The sequence below is a fragment of the Lichenostomus cassidix genome, chromosome 1 (genome assembly GCF_008360975.1).
Source record: "Lichenostomus cassidix isolate B80296 chromosome 1, HeHo_3.0, whole genome shotgun sequence".
Lineage (NCBI taxonomy): Eukaryota > Metazoa > Chordata > Aves > Passeriformes > Meliphagidae > Lichenostomus > Lichenostomus cassidix.
In genome coordinates, this window is record NC_139479.1 from 68,480,380 (window position 1) to 68,498,629 (window position 18,250).

Consider the following 18,250-nt stretch of genomic DNA (forward strand, 5'->3'; position numbering starts at 1 on the left):
GTTTTGAAAATAATAGTCAGATTTGTCCCTTTTACTCCAGGCTCGACTTCCTCTCAAGTGGATGGCTCCTGAATCCATTTTTGATAAAATCTACAATACAAAAAGCGACGTGTGGTCCTATGGGGTCTTGCTGTGGGAGATATTTTCCTTGGGTATGTTAACTCTGCATCCCAGGAGCTTCACAGGAGTGGGGACTGCAGCTTGGGGAAAACATCCATTACTTTCAGTGATCTTTTGCCAGGTGTTTCAGAAAGACCAGAATCACTCAGAAGTGGGGTGTGCAGGTAGAGGCAGAGGGATTATTGTGCCCCTGTGAACTAGAAATTTTGGTGCTTTTAAGAGCACTGAAAGCTCATTTGCTAGGCTGAAAGCCTTAAAGGATAGCACAGCTGTCAGAGAGCTTTACCACCTACTTCTGCCATGGGCAAAACCTTAGCTTCCCTCTTTCCCCTCCAGAAAACCTTGGCAGAGGATGCAGGGCAGCACAGCCAGAGCAGTCACAGTGCTTTGTCTGACTGATGGCACAAACCAGGAAAACTGGGCAATTTTTAAGCATTTTAATTGAATGTAGAACCCTGTGGGGAAACACAGAGCTGTGATCCTGGGTCATCAGCTGCCCAAGACCAAGGCACCACCTCCTGTGCCACAGACAGCATTCAAGACACTGAGTGCCACGACCTGGCTGCTCACTAAAAGCTCCTTATTCCTCTTGTGGGAGCAAGGGAGCCAAACACACAGTTTGCTTGTCTCAGATTCTGTCACCTCCATTTCCAGCCCGAGTCCAGGAGGTCCCCTGAGCCCAGAAGGGATCCAGCACCCCCCTCACCCAGGCTACTGGACACAGCAGGCAAAAAGCATCTGCACAGATGCCACAGGATGAACTGGAGCGTGCAATCTGAAATTAAAACCCAGCGAAGCCTTTTTCCCCCCTTTCTTTCATGTGGAAAAGGCAGGATACAAGATGTACACTGAGTGGGAAAAACAATGGCTGTCAGAATAGAAGAATCTTAATTGCATTTAACACAGAGGCTGACAAAAGAGGCGAACAGCAGAGGAAACAATACTATACAATTCTCAGGACAATCAATCATTTATTAGTTTAAATACATGTTGTTGGTCAGCCTGCCAACTCGAGTGATTTTATGGTCAGCCTCATAATACTTGCTATTTTTTTCTTAAAGCCCCAGCTCCTTGAACCTGGTGGCTCTCTGACTCTATGAAAGGTCTATTTTTTTTTCCTTTCGTTTTCCCTTTTCCTGATTTTTTTTTCTATAGAAAAAAAGACCAACAATACAATCATCAGGCTGCATCTGAAATACATAGAAAATAGAAAAACAATGCAAATGTACTGTGACCTGATTTAAAACAATTATTTCAATTTTTTCAAGGTGATTTTGAGCATTTGGGTTTTGCTAATATCACACTCACTAGAATTTGCAGTAGTCCAAATCAGTAGAAAGATCAGGCTTGGCTTTTCAAGGGGCACTGTTCAAATCGAATTCACGTGCATTTCTTCTGTTCAGGCCAGGTAAGCACCACCAGTAGTTGTGGCCTTGATCTTGCCCCCCCCTCCAAAGACTGGGAATTGGAGCAAGACCAGCAGTAATTCCCTGCCTGTGGCAGCCAGCAGGGCCAGAGCCTGCCAGAGGGTGTCACCCCCAGCCCCCAGCTCTGCAGCCTGATGCTGCACACCCCAAGTGTCTGCGGAGGTGCTCAGGGCCACAGCTAGGTCACAGGTACTCAGGACATGTATCTTTTCTCCCGATGTCACCTGCAGGTGCCTCTCCTTACCCCGGAGTCCAGATAGATGAGGATTTCTGCAGCAGGCTGAAGGAAGGCACAAGGATGAGAGCCCCAGAGCAAGCGACGGAGGAGATGTAAGATGCCTTTGCTTGCCTTGTGTACCAGTGCCCTCCTGGGCTGCCCTGCGGATCAAATTCCAGTCTCTGTAAAGGCACCCTGTGGCAGCCTAAGGAAAAACAACCCAATCCGGCATTGGTGTCCTCTTGCCCACCATGTCCACCCACACCCTGGCCCCTGGCTGTCCCATAGGGTGGGAGAGGGTCAGGAGGGACACAGATCTGAGCCCAGTGCACCACCAGGGCTGGGCTCTGAGAGAGCTGAGCGAGGAGGAGGAAGGTCATTCATTCCTCCCCAGGTTTAATATTTACCGACATGCACACAGAAAAGTGCTGGAGGACTGTGACATTATTAACATCGTCTTGACTTAGGAAGTGACAGCGGAGGCTTCCTCGCAATCTCTCGGGGAACGAGGGCCCACCCTTTCCTGTACACGGTGTCTGATGGCAGAGGAAGGTGACAGGGACCCGCAGCCTCCCCACCCGGGTTGTCTGAGTCCTTCCACCGCGACGTCAGCTGTCGCTCCCTACTTCCCTGCCTTCAAGTGCAGTCTCAAGCTGCTACTGCATGGCCAACACCTTTTTGGAGACCAAGGTGGGTCAGGACAGAGCACCTTGCCTGGGGAGGCACATGCAGCACACTGAACATTCACCCTGTGACACAAATCACTGAGCACCATGAACATGTCCAGGGTGTTTTCCCTGTGGAGGCAAAATCAAGTACGTGTGGTGTCTTGGTGCCTTCCCGAGTGCTATGTCATGACTCCAAATAGCAACACTTACCAAAAAATAGTTCTGGCAGAAGAAAAGGATGCGAGCCAGCCATGCCTATCTGGGAGTATTGCTCACTGACTAATTATATTATCCTAGTGACAGTAGATAAGAGCTTTTTTTTTTCTCTTCCACATATTTTATTGCAGGAAGGAAAGCTCGGCTCAACCAATACGAGGAAGTGACACATCCATATAAGTCATCTTAGGATGCCTTTAGGATACCTTAACCTAAACATTGCCAGTTAATAGATGTTTAATACAAAGGTTTAATGCTTAATTAGGAATGAAAAAAAGGAAGTATGACTGGTTGGCTGAATTATCCTTTTGATGTGGTCTTCCAGGGTCTTGCAGGAATGTTTTTGTCTTTTTTTGTGGAAAGTTTACTGCTTTACTTTTTAGGAAGAGTCCTCGATGGTGTTAGAGAGAATCTCTGTAAAACCAGGCATGTTCAGGAATTAACTATCAATGACAAGCTGTCAAAGAGTGCACTGCCTTGGATCAAACTGAGCTGTAACCCCACCATGTGCTCACTTTGCTGTTGTCCTCACAGTTACCAAATCATGCTGGACTGCTGGCAGAGCAATCCCAACGAGAGGCCACGGTTCTCTGAGCTGGTGAAGAAGCTGGGAGACCTGCTGCAGGCAAATGTCCAGCAGGTAGTAATGTGACAAACGCATGCTGTCACTGAGGCAGGGGCAACTGGCCATGTGGACCCAAGAATAATGCTTTCATTTCTTGTTTTCATTTAGGAAGGCAAAGACTACATACCCCTCAGCACAGTATTTACAACAGAAAGTGGGTTTCCCTCTGCATCTGATCGTTCATGCAATGAAACTTTTCCTGTCACAAACTCAAGTTGTGGAAACACTGAAAATATCAGGTGAGATAAGCAAGATTAAGACTGGATTTGTTTGCTGGGGATGATAGCTCACTGCATAGCCTGGTTTGGACTTGGATGGGAGAAAACACTCAGAGACAGCCCACAGGTGGCATGAGTGTCCCACCAGTTGCTGAGCCACTCACTGCTGTGGCTCCTTGGAGTGCCCCTGCCCAGGGGGACCTGCAGGTCACAGGGCTCAGGCACTGTGAGAGGGGCAGCTGTGTGTACTCTGGGACTGGGGAGTGAGATTTGGGTGAGGTCTGGGTAATGAGTCCATTTTGTATGACCTACCTCAGTGATATCTGGGAACTGCCAAAAGAAACAGAGAAATACCCAACATTTCCTGCTTGTGCACTTCACACTCTCACCAAAAATTGTCTTGCTTCTCTTGTTGAACAGATACATTAACACCTTCAAAATAAACCCACCCCAGCGCATAAAGACATTTGAAGATCTTCCCATCAAGGAAAAGCTTGTATTTAATGTAAGTGACTCCTGGGCCAAATGGTATGCCATGTATTTCTTTTTATTTGTGTGACAGGGTTACATGGGGATAATCAAGATGGGGAGTTACTGCTTTGCCAGCTCTGGCTGATACAAGGTGCATGATTAGCTGTACTTGCAGCAAGAGGTTATCCCACTGCCCTACAAATTGGGGTCAGAGATCCTTGCTGGCCATATCATGGGCTGCAAATACTCTTTCCCTGGCAAGAAACAATCAGTTCCCGTAGGTCTGCAAGGTATAGCTACCAGAGTCCCACCTGAATCTCTCTGGTGTGGGAGAGACACTTAAAATCCATTGGATTTTCATTTTCATCTGAACAGTAGTGCACAAAGGAGAATTGTGAGTCACTTTTCCATCAGAGGTCCCTGGTAGGAACAAGTCCTATTATCAGATGGACAAGAGGGAGGCATGTCTACTAATAGGACACACATCCAATCCTGGAAGGGCTGGGCAAGGGTGAGAGCCTGGGGCAAGCTTTTAGTTGAATGCATTAAGCAGCAGGAGGTGGGAAAGGCACTGTGGTTCTTGCAGGGTTGAACTGGTGGCTGGCCAGAACCCCACACTGCATGCAGACACTTTTCTTCTAGCACCCTGTATCTGCATTAACATTATGCATCTGCTGCCTCCCAAGGTTCAGAAAGGCACCATTAAATACCTGTGCACTGCAGCACCTCCAGCAGCACAGAGCTGCTGTCTCATAGAGCTGTCTGAGTATCAGTCACCAAAAGGATGCTGGAAAGCAGACCAAAGAGGAACTGAGTCCATTTTAAAGTACAGTTAACACCTAGCAGGACTGCATCTTTCTTTTTTCTTCAAGGATTATCGAGCAGACAGTGGGATGGTGCTGGCCCCAGAGGAACTAAAACGCTTCACATGGACAGGCAGTAAGCAGAAACGGACACTCTTTGGGTCTATATTTTATGTTCCCTTCTGGCAAAGGAGAATTCAAGGTCCTTGTGCTAAATCATGCCTCATTAAAGTAGCTGAGGTGTTCCCAGTCCCTACAAACACTCTCACTGAGGTGTGTCCAGCTTGGTTGAATCAGCAGTCAATCATCTTCCACACCTAACCCTCCATATGCCTTTGAGGAAACAAATACCCCTCAATCCCTTCGATGCACATCAGCAACATGATTTATTAGCACTTTTTTGATCCATCTAATGCTCAATTTAATTCCAGGCCAGATAAGTGAGTGTCAGGGGGCACTGAACTAAGCTAAGAGATAGGTAACTGTAGGAAATAAGCCCTCAATAAGGGGTGAGGAGGAATGTGTGGCTGTGAAGGATTTGCAGTTGTTTCTGTAAGTCCCCAAGGGCACCCCAGCTGGGACAAGGCCCCCTGTGCTTGTTTTTGCCCTTCTTTTCCATGACTCAGCTACGCACAGCCCATTTAACACCCATGGGCTCAGGATGCTAAAGTGGCAACTTTACAATAGATGGATGTGAGGGCCTCACTTCTCTTCCTGCCTTTAAGCACTTGAATATATTGGCCATCTTCCTCCACCTAATTCCTGACAGCTGCCCAAGCAGGGAACTAGGGCTGCTCTAAGAAATGGGTTGCACTGACATGAACTCTCTGTAAATGGGAAGTGTTTATTTTCTCAATGCCGGTGCTGTATCAGTTCCCAGCCGCTGCAAAGCTGGCAGTGTCCTGGTTTCAGGTCACTGCTCTCAGCCAGCCCGGAGACTGCCCAGACCCAACCCATCGTCCATGTCAAGCTGGCAGGAGGTCAAGGCCATCCTGCCATCCTGCCTGTGCCAAACTTGTCGCTGACTTGCAGTTGGGCAGGCTGGGAGGTGCAGCATTGTCTCAAAGAACAATTGGAGCTGGCTGAAACATGTGCTCAAGGCAGAGAGGACTCGCTTCACGAAAAATTGCAGTGACTTGGAGGGCGTTGGTGGAACACACAGATACGTGTAGGAGAGCGTGCACACTCACACGGCTGAACAGCACAGCCTGGGCCAACGTGCTGCTGGCAGCAGCCTGCCCTGGAGCACTGCTCATGCGTGGCAAAGCCAGGGCAACACAAGCCACTCCAAACAAATGCTGGGAAACCCTTTCTCCTGCCTTGACCTTTCACAAAATAGGCTCCTGAGCAATTTTATGGCACTGCAGCTCTATAGAGGCATACTGTCTTTGGAGCAGCAAGGTACTGTAAAGCTTGGAGTGTATGTGGATATTACAGGGTTCCACAGGATGCAATGCTCCCTGGAAGTGATTTAACTCGTTTTTTCTATGTATTTCTGAAGGCTGCTGTCAGCCACAGAGACAACATGGCAGCCTCCCCAAATGAAATATATGAAATGCCTTTTTCTTTGCGTGGCACAGAATGCATGGAGTGCCCCCAGCATCCCTCTGAAGTGCTTTAAGGGGCATTTTCAACTGCAGAAGGAAAAGGAATGCTTGGATGAGAAAAAAAAAAGTGAACAGTGGCTGCTAGAATGTAAATCCTCGGGAAAACAGCAGTTGACTGAGATCATACAAGGTCATCTGGCCTGCAAGCTGAACAAGCGGTACTGCAGTGCTGTGCCAAAAACCACTCACGTATGTGAATGCAGGCAGTGACCCTTTAGTCTGCACACATTCCTAAAAGTGGTAGCTTCTTAGCTAAGCATCCTTTACTTAAAATTAATTGGTACAATAAATAAATACCCCTAAAGTTCGTACTAAGCAAGGTGGAGCTTGGAGGAGTTTGACACATGTAAACTGATCTAAGCAGTTCCGTTGCCATCTCAGGCATCCTGCTCTGTGGTGCTGTGCTCACTCTTGTGCTGACATTTCAGCTTGGCTTTTCTTGCAGGGAGCTGGTTCAGGTTGCCAGATTGTCAGAACAATTTCTGAGTGAGCAGTAGCAGCTCACCATCAGGGCAGCTGGTGCCAGCACCAGGCTGAGGAAGGGTTTCACCTCCCTTTGGCAGCAGCTTACCTACTGTAAGCTTTACAGTAAAAGTAAATTACCTTTGCTGTAATGAAGTATTGGAAGATTTCAGACTGGGCAGAACTGAAGAACTGCTTAGGGTGGAAGGAGCCAAACCCAGGGCATCCTACCTGTCTCCAGAAGCACACCCAGGGTTTGTTTCAGAGGAAACTAAATCCATTGACTGCAGGAGAGAGCCAGCACATGCCATAGTGCCTACTCAGTGTGAGAAACCCAAGAGCCAGGCACAGGCAGAGCAGAGTGGGGAGCCAGCCTGACAGTGCAGGGGTACCCCAGTGACCCACAGCCCTCCTCATGGGCTTTCACTTTGCCTGGGTAGGGAAAGGCACTAATGCCAAACCTCACCCTTGGTTTCACTACAGGAAAGAGCATCAGCCCAGTCCCTGGGGAGCCCCTCAGGCCCAGGTGGTGGCCAAGAGCACAAAACAGAAATGGTTGCAATATGTATGTCTTGGACTTCCTAACGCCACTGAGATGAAAATGACACTTTGAGCAGCAGGAAGGAAAATAAGTTTTTCCTAACACAAGGCCTCAGGTAAAAAGACCACAATAGAAAGGTTTGGGGGCACGGAAGGATCTTCTGAGCTGTGCTCCTTTGCAGGTGAAGGGATGCCAACTCCAAACCTTTTCTAGCTTTTCAGTATTGGTGAACAAGCCCAACACAAGTAAGCCAAAATCCTTGGGCTAAGGCAAACCCTTGAGTCAGTGTAAATTGTTAAGCCAGAAAAACAGCAAGAATTCCACCTCCTGTGAGCTGGAACAAGCATCTCAAGAGCTGCAGCCAGCCTCTGGTCCTGAACACATCAGGAAAGCAGCAGTCATCTCCTCCAACAAACAATCCCAATTAAAAACCAACTAAACACAGTTTCCAATTTACATTCCTAGATTGGAAAGAAGATAGTCCACAGCTAGAAAAGCTGTTACTGACTGTAAACTCAGCCTCAAAATGAGGCCTGAGTGCAGATGCCAAAATCCCTTGAGCTCCCTCAGAATCCTCTGTGGGAATGCATGTCCAGGTACATCTGTACACTCCAGGTAAAATTAACAGATGCAGCTCTACTGGTATAAAGGTTTGTTAAAGTAGAAGCTGAGTCTAGCTCACAAGAAAAATCCCAGGATGCAAAACCTGGTGACGATGAAAGGATCAAAGCTTGATGGTTTTAAGGCCCATAACTTCTCATGCACACTCCACTTTTGGCTGCTCTCAAAGTTACAATTACAATGTAAATCGCAGAAGCATTTCTCTTGAAACCCATCAGAGAAACTCCATTGCATCTGTGACTAACCTTGTCATAGTTACGGAATTTATCCCAAGGCAATTACTTCTCCATCTGCCAACAGATGCAATATAAAAATATGGGATGCATCTGCAGTCCTCATTGTGAGGGCTCTTCCTCATGAACTCCATTCATCTACCAATAAATGTAATGGGGTGGTCTTCTTAGGCAGACTTTCCAATTTCCTACAGTAGGACAGAAGACAGAGACCACACTTCTTAAAAAACTCACAGGCTTGTGAGTTAAGAATCTGAGAAACTGTGACATCTAAGAGGAACTGTTACTACTTCATTTCCTAATCACAAATGGTTCTGTGCTACTATTTCTGCAGTTTTTCTTAAAGACCTAACACTGCAAAATAAAATGAAAAGCAAAACCCCGGGCTTTGAAAGCCTCAACAGATGCTCTGACTGTCTTCTCTGGAATTCAAGACTAGGGCTGCCAACGTTCCTGACCTTATAAATGGAGAGGGGAGGATTGTCCATGAACTAATAAAAATACAGGGGAGGAAATCTAATTTTAGACACTGTGGTCCAAAGTGTTTACTTTAGGATTTCACATGTAATCAATGAGGGAAAAATGCTCTGGCTTATCCTTTGTCTACAGATAAATCTTTGGTATCCAAGTTCAATGGTGTGAAAATTCTCTGTGTCAATATTCTTCATTATTGAAAGAGCCCTTTTAAGCACTGCAATCCCTGAATATGGGTGAGAAAGTGCTGCAAGGCAAACAGTGTCTTTGCTGAGAAGACATTAAACCCCTCTTTGTAAAGGACATCTTATAAAAGGCAGCCTACAGGATAACTGGTCCTTTTATGGGACAGGAAAACTCTAATTCAAAACAGCAGTTCATGGCAGCTGCCAAAAGCAGCCAAAATAGAGGGGATACCCAGACCTCATGCCCTTCCTCACACACATCAGCCATTTATCTAAGAAATTCATCCCAGCATTAGGCTTTGGGAACACCTACACTAGTAGTTTTCTACATTTGCCTCCAGACTTTGAGACCGTTCATCACTTCACTCCTGCTCAAACACCCATGTTCCCTTAGAAAGAAACATTTAGGTGTGGGGACCCTATGGGATACACTGCCCAGGCATCAGCACAGATGCCAGACACTCCCCACTACTGCACACTGAAATAGTTTCACTTCCCAGCACCTGTCACAATGAGCTTAGGCTGAGCAGTCAAGTACCCCTCCTACATAGCAAGGCTGCTACAATGAACACAAGCACATTCAACAGCAATGTTCACTTGCAGCACCTCTGTTCTAAAGAGGACTCATGGGGAACACAGGAGGGATCCTTCATTCCTCTGTTCTGCACTCTGAGCAAACCCATCTGCATCAATCCCCTTCCCAGCATGTGAGAATAAACAAAGCTGCTTCTTGTGACCTGGCTTTACTCAAGTCATTAAAACAAAAACCTTTACATGATAAGAAAGCTCACAGTGACACTGCTCTCTTACAGTGTTAAAGGTGGCAGCAGGAGCAAGGAGTCAGTGCTTTCCGGAATAACCAAGCCAAGAAGCTGCTGCAGTTTCAGCTGTGACCAGCTCAGTGACTCCAAGCGAAGATACACCTGTGGTTATGCAATGCTGGAGAAAATGAAAGCCAGCCATTCTCCTCCTGACAACTCTGTCATCCATTATTCTCAGCCACCAGTTTAAGCACTGCTAGGCCAAGATCTAAGCATGCATTTAATGCAGGTTTTTATGAAACACTGTCAGTTTAAAAACTTTGACCCAAATTAATTATCATGAAACTTAAAAAGTTATCATTGGCTTAATCACAGTGATCTGCTTTTCTACAGACTACAGCACATACACTCAAAATACAGCAAAATATTATACCTTAAACCTTGACTTTCCCAAATACTCAACAACAATAGCTTCCACTAAAAATGCCAAGTGCTTCTGCACCCAGGAAAACCTGGATGGCCTTTGTTACAGCCTCTGCTCAGACTTGGGTGCAGCACTGCTGTCCTAATTGGGAGAGGCAGCTGGGAACTCTAGAAAGACAAGAGTCTGCACCAGGCACTGAGGTATTTGCATCCTATTGCTGCAGTGTGTGTTGTGCTGGAAAATAAAGGATTCTTCAAGCAGACAGAAACTAGAAACAGACCACAAACTATATTTTTAATGAAAACAACTTTGAGAAACTTGAGGGAAGGCTGATGCTCTGGGGAAGCTGAATAAGCTAATTGGGGATGGGGCATTATATGGATCTTACTGCTCCAGCTGGCAGACTCAGTAGGGAGCCTTGCAAAGCAAGAATTTTAAATGTGTTGCTAAACACAACTGGCAAGGATAGAGAAGAACTAAGACCAGATCCAGGGCTGTAACAACAGGGAATACATATCAATTCAGTTTGAACAATCCTGCTGAAATCAAGTAAATATTGAAGTTTTGCACTTTGTCAGTAAGCCAACATGCACACACTGGAATCAAACCACAGGCTAGATAGGCTAAAGCCAAGCTCTGTCCACAAAACCTCACAGACCTTCTAGCACTGCACTGATTGTATTTTATTTATGGGAAACTGTCTGAAAAGACAGGATGGCTACTAGACTGCATATACTTTAATTGATCACTAGAGAGTTTGAAGAGATTAAATCTGTAAAGTTAGGGCAGCTTTTCTATGAAGACAGTTACATTTCCATGTCAAGTTACCCATAAGTACAGGAATAAAAATGTATCATTCATTTGCAACATAATTTTGTACAGCATCTCAGAAAGGTCATGAGTGTTCTTTGCTCGAGAAGCATTAGGATGCACCCATTCCCTTTCACCTTTGAATGCAGTATTAAAATTTAATTAAAATTTTAATTAAAATTAAAGATACCAGTAGCACTGGTATCTGTCAAATCAATTACTGCCCAATCTCAGCTTCTCATGGTCCACTAAAATATATATTAACTCAACTTCTACATGTTATACAATCTCCTAGAATTCAGCTAAAGAGCTGTGAATGTAACCCACTAACAGACTTTAAGGCAAATGACCTTTTGCATATTCACATATAAAAACTATCTTTCATATTCAACTAAAATAAATATGTACCACTACTTCTGACCTAAGTATCTCTGCCCAAGAGATCATCAGTTTTAAGTATCTATTGCACTGTCTCTTGTTGGTAAAGTATATTTGACCTTGATCAAAACAAAAGAACTGTTTCTTAACTCAAATTGAGCAAAAATAGTTACAGGACAATGCATCTCAAAGGAAGTGTTTGCACAGTGTAAATATATAAATATGCTTTTTGTGCATAAATATTTAAGAAAACTGGACTATAAAGATTACTTTTATATGAACCCCCAAGTATCTTCAGGTGTGAATAACTCCTGTTTTGTCTTACATTTTCCGTCTTTATATAATGTATTTGACTGCTAAATTCAGATAATAAAGTTTGCTTTTGAAAAAATTCAGACTTCTGCCAGCGTCAAAGACTCCTGTGGCACACAAGTCAGCACAGGGCAGCACAAACATCTGGCACACATCCATCCCACAGACGGGTTTTGTGTGCAAAGGAGAACATGGAATAATCACACACAAGGCACACTTCTCACACAGCAAAGCGATACAGTGACAGACACTTGAGCTGCTCCCTGCGTAGGTGACATTTTCTAGGTTCAGCATATTTAAGAAGTGCTTACTGCTGTCTAGAGGTAAAAATTCAACTCAGCCTCTGGGAGAGACAAGGTTTCATGGTGGGGGAAGACAAAGCAGCATATAGACAAACATCCACCCGACCGCCCACCATTCCTGGTTCCTTCTGCAGCTTGAAGTTGCACAACAGGCACAGCAAACAGAGATAAGGTGTCCCCAGCAAAATCTGTTCAAAACCTACTGTGACAGCAGGCAGGACCTTTTGCCTGGGTAGAGACTTGCTCTTCTTCAGAGAATCCCCCCATCCCCACCCCATCCATCCGAAGCTGGTGATGCTGCCTCCACAGAGATGTTCAGTCAAGGGCTCTCTGCTAAACAGCATTTCATCATCTGAAGGGCTCTCAAAGTGCTGGAAGGAAGTGGAGATCAAAATTTCTCTGGGAAAGCAGAACATAATGGGATCACCAACTGCTGCAGGAGTTTTGTAGCTGCACATTACTAAGGAGGAAACTGGAGACTGGATATGTCCAATCAAACTTATTGCAGCATATATAGTAAAATTTCTGTAACACTGCAATTTACAGGATAACAACTCCATGTTCAATATGTGCAGGGACTATCGACAAATTCACATATATTACACAAAATTTCATCTTCCATAACCATGGTCGGGATTGGATGGATATAGCAGATTTTATCCCACCAGAAAATCATCTAACGTTTGCTGGTTAAAAATACAGAAAAAGAACTCTGTGAAATGAAGCTGTCAGGACTCCATGTGTAAATTCTCAGAGAAATTAGTATACTTTTTTACTGAGCAAAAAAAGCCCAATAAACATGGAAGTACAGGCACTTGAGCCGAGTTTTCAAAATTAGGGCTTATCGAGTAAAGCAGACCTAATCATACTGAAGCAGATGGGACTGGACTTGGGAGTTAAGGAAATGTGCATTAATACAATTCTAGTGAACAATATCTCTAAGTTTTAGGACATCTGATACACTCTATGTGGCAATCACTAAGCACAATTGGTGACTCTTGATTGTTTAAACTCTGCATTGCAGACAGAATGAATATAAAAGTACGAGACAGAATGAAATAAAATTCCAGCACTAAAGTTGAAAAGACCTGTATCCGACTTCAGAACTTCACATTGTCAAAATAAGGCCACATTACTTCTGGTATTCTTTATTAAAAATACTGCTGTACACATGAACAATGAAAACAGGATTAAAGATGAGTAACACATACTGGGATCATGACATTAGAACTTAACATACTGGTGCTTTTTAGGGGAAGCAGTTGACACCTGAATTACTGAAACAAGGGCAAATCAAAAATACATAGGTACCCTCAACAAAATATTTACAATATAGTAAATACAGCAACAGAATTTAAAACAGGTACAAAAATTAAAATGACCAACATCAGATGATTTCAAAGGTTGTCCCTTCTGTGCTTTTAGCTGTAAAAAATAGGAAGGTCAGAAATAAATTTCCCATGTGGGAGGGCACATCCTGGTGACTCTTCTTTTAAATACAGATACACAGTTCTTCCTATGAATGGATCAAATTACAACGTTAGGACAACCTTCTAAATGGAATTAAAATGGGGTAGAAGGGCTCTCCCCAAAAAAACACCCAAGCTGAACTTCAGACTGTTCAAATCATTCCCAAATACAGACCAAATAAAATAAATAGAAAACAAAGCTCAACTTCTTTTTTATTTTATGTATTACCTGACACCAAATATTTTCTGGCTGACATTATGTATGAAAACTTATTAGCTGTCTACCTTTTTATTTTTAAACCAAGTCCTGAGGTTACTAGGGGCTGAAGCAAACTGACATTATGCAAATACACACAGGTTTGCAATTTAGACATGTCTTGCAGAGGGTGTGCTGGTCTAAAAAGGATGAGAATTCAAGCCCTATTTTACCCCTGCCTTACACTTGCACAAAATATTGGTCCACAAATTAAATTTTCAAAGGTTCCCAAACCCCACAACTGAACAGATGATCCCCTTTCATTTTCAAAGAAAACAATACTGGAAAAAACCTCAGCCCGCTTATAAATTAAGCATTCCATATTTCTTCTAGAATACAAGTACTTCTTTTTTTTGTACAAAAGAATTACAATATGATTTGTCAAAAAACATAGAAAAGACAGCTGCTCTTCCTCAAATACATGAGCTAATGATAAAAGACTGTTCTGCATGTTCACTTTTCAAAGTTCCTGTTCCTTTTATATTAAAAAGAACATTCTGGCAACTGTTATCATTTTAATATTAAACATTATGTTCCTTTTAAAATTGCAACAATAATTGATTTTTAAACTCAACAACTGATGCTACCTAATGTGGATTCAACCACATTTTCTAAAATGTGTAAAGCATGTCCCTAGTCTTCAAAGCTTTCGATGTGAAGAGAGTTGCTTTTTTCTTGATGCAAGTCTCAAGGCGGAGAATCATTTTAAAGCTTATAAAAGTGGACAGAGAAATATTAAAAACTTCTCTGAAAACTACAAATATTGAGAATTATTAAAATTGATGTCAGTAACATCAGTTGCAAGTGCTTAGAGTCTGTCCTGACCTTTTGAGTTTCCACATTTTCTTCATGGTGAGCACCCAGTGCTATTAAAACATTCAGTGCTGGGAAAGGATAGATACAGTCTTCACTACTGCTTTAAGAAAGGAAATTCCTACGTATTTGGCAGTCTTCAGTATCAAAGTGTAGATGTTTAACTAGAAATCCCATGAATACCCAAGTTTGGAGACAACTGCATGTCCAAAAATTAGAAAGGTAACGGAGAAGCAAAATTCCAGACTTTTGAGACTGAATTACTTCAGGAATATTCATGTGTTGAGTATTAGCAAAAGTAATATTACTTTGGGCTAAGCAGTGACTACAAAGGCACAGCAGATCATTATCCCTCCAGATTCAGGCCGTAAAACTTGAAAAGCTCTTGATGCCAGACAACTGCTGTGTTTAGTTAATCTTCTTTAAACAGTGTCTTTGTATCTGTATCCAGTGTAGCGTACCATAATAAAGCTGTGGTTCAAAGAACAGAACTTTATACAAAAATTATACTGTAAATAACCTAAAGTAATACACTCCTGAAACTTCAGGCATTTAAACAATTTCTTTAAAAAAAAATCTATTAAAAAAATTGCATAAATGTAAATGCTTCTGACTACCAGGAAAACGTACAAACAGTTTTTAAAAGGTGCTGGTTGTGTTTAGAGCAAGTTTGATATGCTCCTTAAATTATAGATGTTTCCCATTATGCTGTTTTCGTCACTTCGCTTAGACAAAGTTCAAATCAAATGACAGGGGACTTTCTTTCCTTTTTTGTTAATTCACCAATACTTCACGTGACTGGTTTTAAAATGTTTTGTCTTCTCACATTTCTTTGAGCTAACAGTGGGTGGCATACAGAGCTTGCATACAACACACTTTTACAGAGGTTACAAACTAAACGGTCATTAATAGAACACAATTTCTATTAAATTATTTACCTGGTCCTTTATGCTATTCTGGGTGCAAATAATATCAAAAATGAATAAATTTTGCTATATCCTCAGTGACAAAAATGTATCCCAGAAATGTCCTTGCAAAGAGTTTCCCTTAAGTATACAATGTGGCAAAACTTCAGAGATCAGAAAAGTCTTAAAAAAATTAAAATTAGTGCATATACAAGTGGAAAAAATAAAAGTAGGAACATCATGCACCTGATGTGTTCCTTAATCTAAAATAAATTCTTCACAGATAAAGCCTCCAATGGCAGCCTTAGCTCTAGGATAAGTGAAACATTCTTCCCTTCAAGTAACAGTGTACCTGACTGAAGTGCAAGCAGCTTTGCTCATCTCCTGTTTGTTTCCCAAATGTGAAATGAGATGACAACAACAATTCAGCTGTAGTGCAATTTGCTATTGGTTAAGTTCCTCAGCAATGTCCTGCATGCTTTCAGCAAATACTACAACTGACCATTTGCGGCTGCAATCAGTTCTTGAAAAGTATTTTCAAAGCAGCGTTTTAAATCGCTGTAAGTTACCACAAGTACACTCTTCTCATCTCTGGAAATGAGGCTTATTTTTTCTGGCACACCAGCATCTAACTGTAACAAGAATGCAAAAGATAAAATAAAAGAAGTGTGAAAGAAATGGCAAAACATTTCCCCAACAACAAAAGCAATCAATTTCTTGGCAAGTACATTGTTATGGTGCAGTTCAAATCTGCTAACAGGACACAAAGGAAGGATCTGAATTGCACCACAACAACATCCTTGCCAAAAAATCGAGACATTTTGGTCTCAACCTGACGGACATTCCAGACCTTAGGACTAGATTACCATTGTTTTCTCCCCTTTCCACAAAGCTAATAATCCTGCAATGCTATACTTCCCTTGTGTAGAAAGCCTGGCAAAATTTTCATGTACCTCCTGAAGAACAAAACTAAATTTAACATGACATTTACACATAAGATCCACAAGCCTAAATGAAGGGTAGGCAATTCTTGTCCACTCTAAAATGAGATAATGAATGGATCAGCCCCAGGAAGTCTGAAAAGTGGTAGACACCCAAACCACATATTTTTGTAGTACTGGAAACAAACTAGTTCCTATAGTTCCTACGCTGTATGGTACATTTCATCCCTTAGAAAGAAAAAAATTACTTTGGTGTAATCCATAACCAAATGGGTAATTTAGGGTTGAAGGGCAATGTTTGTTTCACATTTCTTTTTATGGTTTGTTCTAACTTCAAGTTTAACATGTGCTTTATTTTTATATACCATTAGATCCTAACTTGTAACAGAGGAATATCCTGCTTTACATGCTGAAGCCCCTTACATCACTGTTTCTTACGTTTTTCTCACTTTGCAAGCAATGTTCATCATTACAGAACTGTCAGACTCTTATAATGCAGAACTTCTGTAGTTTTAGTCAATACATTGATTTTTCCACCACAGTCTTTCTTATTCCAATACAGAAGGTGGAGCAGAGACAAGTGAGATATGACACTATCAATCCAACCATTGGAATACAACTCCAGCAGGTTCAAATATATGTCTTATAATGTTTAACAAATAATGTTCAAATAAATGTCTTATAATGAATAGAAAAACAATGAAATTTGTCACAAAGATGTTCCACTAGCTGCTGTCTGGAACAACACAGTGAGTTAGAAATTTCTTGCTTTTGTCTTCTAAAGTAATGTTTTGAGTATAACCTTAAAAGCTGGAACCTCCACATTTTAAAGCTTCTGCTTTGTGAATAGTTTCAGAAGGACAAAAGCAAGCCAATTAGCTTCTAATTTTTGTAGTGTAGGATAAAACCACCAGTGTCTTCCAACATCTATTCCAAAATATTAACACTATTAAGGTGTTTGCGAAATATTGTCCACTGTTCATTCCCATTAGCATCATACAACAAATCAACCTTGATTAACGTAGGACATGGAAGATCTGTATTAAGAAAGCCACACTGCTAACTAGAAACATCAATATTTACGGCTTTCTTTCTCTTCTCCTGTGGAGGCACAAATCTGTATTCTCAGCTGAAAGATGCTCAAAACACTACATTGAAAAGAAAGGTTTGTTGTGTTTTTCTAACAAAAAAATAGCTTTCATTTAAAAGGAATGCTTTTGGCAAGTAGCAGTAAAGTCCAAATAACTTCTACTAGTACTTCTGTAGTTTCAGAGGTGCTTTTTAGTGTGTATTTCCAAAGCAGAGTTCTGTAAGCCTTACATTTTTTGTGTGCTGAGCCCACAACCACAGAAGAGAAGAGCCTCTGTTTAAAAAGGTAAGCCATGAACATTTATAGAACAAGGCATTCTTTGACATTGTCTCTTACCTGACCTATGAATTCAGGACTGTCCCCTCTTGCTATAGTACTGTATGAGTCACTGCTTTCAAGTCATGATGGCATTTCAATGCCTACTTGAATGTCAACATGCTTTCTTTTTGATTTAGCCTCAATCCCTTTAATGTCCTTTTTAAAGTGATTACAGACACCAACCAGAAAGATAAAAAGGAGGTTAAAAAATGCACAGCAGTGGTCTAATAGGAGAAACCCTGACAATTTTAGAAAAATATTTAACTGTACAGTTATTATACGTCAAAGGATCTGAACATATTCCATTTTTTTGGAAGAGAAAGTTGGCTATCCTAATCCTAGAAAATATTGGGCACTAAAACTGTGTATTGTCAGTGTCTGCATCACCATTTTCTGCAGAGAAGTGAAATTACCAAGCAGCTACAAAAAACAACAAAAAGTAGCAGCATCTTAGTCTCCCATGAATCAATGAAGTTTGGCAAAACAATGTAAAATAAGTTGAAAGCTGATCTACCAGTAAAAAAAATAATCAACTCAAGTACTTTTTAATTTATGGAGCAAGACAAGTTCTTCACCTACTGAA

At 42.1% G+C, this 18,250-nt stretch overlaps 2 protein-coding genes across 6 annotated transcripts in view; one reads left to right on the forward strand and one right to left on the reverse strand.

Moving 5' to 3' along the window:
* Nucleotides 1-15,547, forward strand: part of FLT1 (fms related receptor tyrosine kinase 1) — a 111,927-nt gene extending 96,380 nt beyond the window's left edge. Inside the window, exons 24-30 of the mRNA XM_085062264.1 lie at nt 41-152; nt 1,778-1,877; nt 3,183-3,288; nt 3,382-3,512; nt 3,912-3,996; nt 4,835-4,926; nt 9,701-15,547. Coding sequence (XP_084918390.1) covers nt 41-152; nt 1,778-1,877; nt 3,183-3,288; nt 3,382-3,512; nt 3,912-3,996; nt 4,835-4,926; nt 9,701-9,899 — 825 coding nt within the window. The 3' untranslated portion in view covers nt 9,900-15,547. The remainder of the gene's footprint in view (nt 1-40; nt 153-1,777; nt 1,878-3,182; nt 3,289-3,381; nt 3,513-3,911; nt 3,997-4,834; nt 4,927-9,700) is intronic.
* Nucleotides 13,008-18,250, reverse strand: part of PAN3 (poly(A) specific ribonuclease subunit PAN3) — an 80,164-nt gene continuing 74,921 nt past the window's right edge. For 3 of the 5 annotated variants that reach the window (XM_085062309.1, XM_085062286.1, XM_085062278.1), the window contains one exon: nt 13,008-15,950. In XM_085062309.1, the coding sequence (XP_084918435.1) occupies nt 15,810-15,950 (141 nt within the window). In that variant the 3' untranslated portion in view covers nt 13,008-15,809. Of the gene's footprint in view, nt 15,951-17,685; nt 17,824-18,250 lie in introns of all 5 variants that reach the window. The other 2 variants (XR_014852641.1, XM_085062300.1) reach the window with 2 other exon arrangements.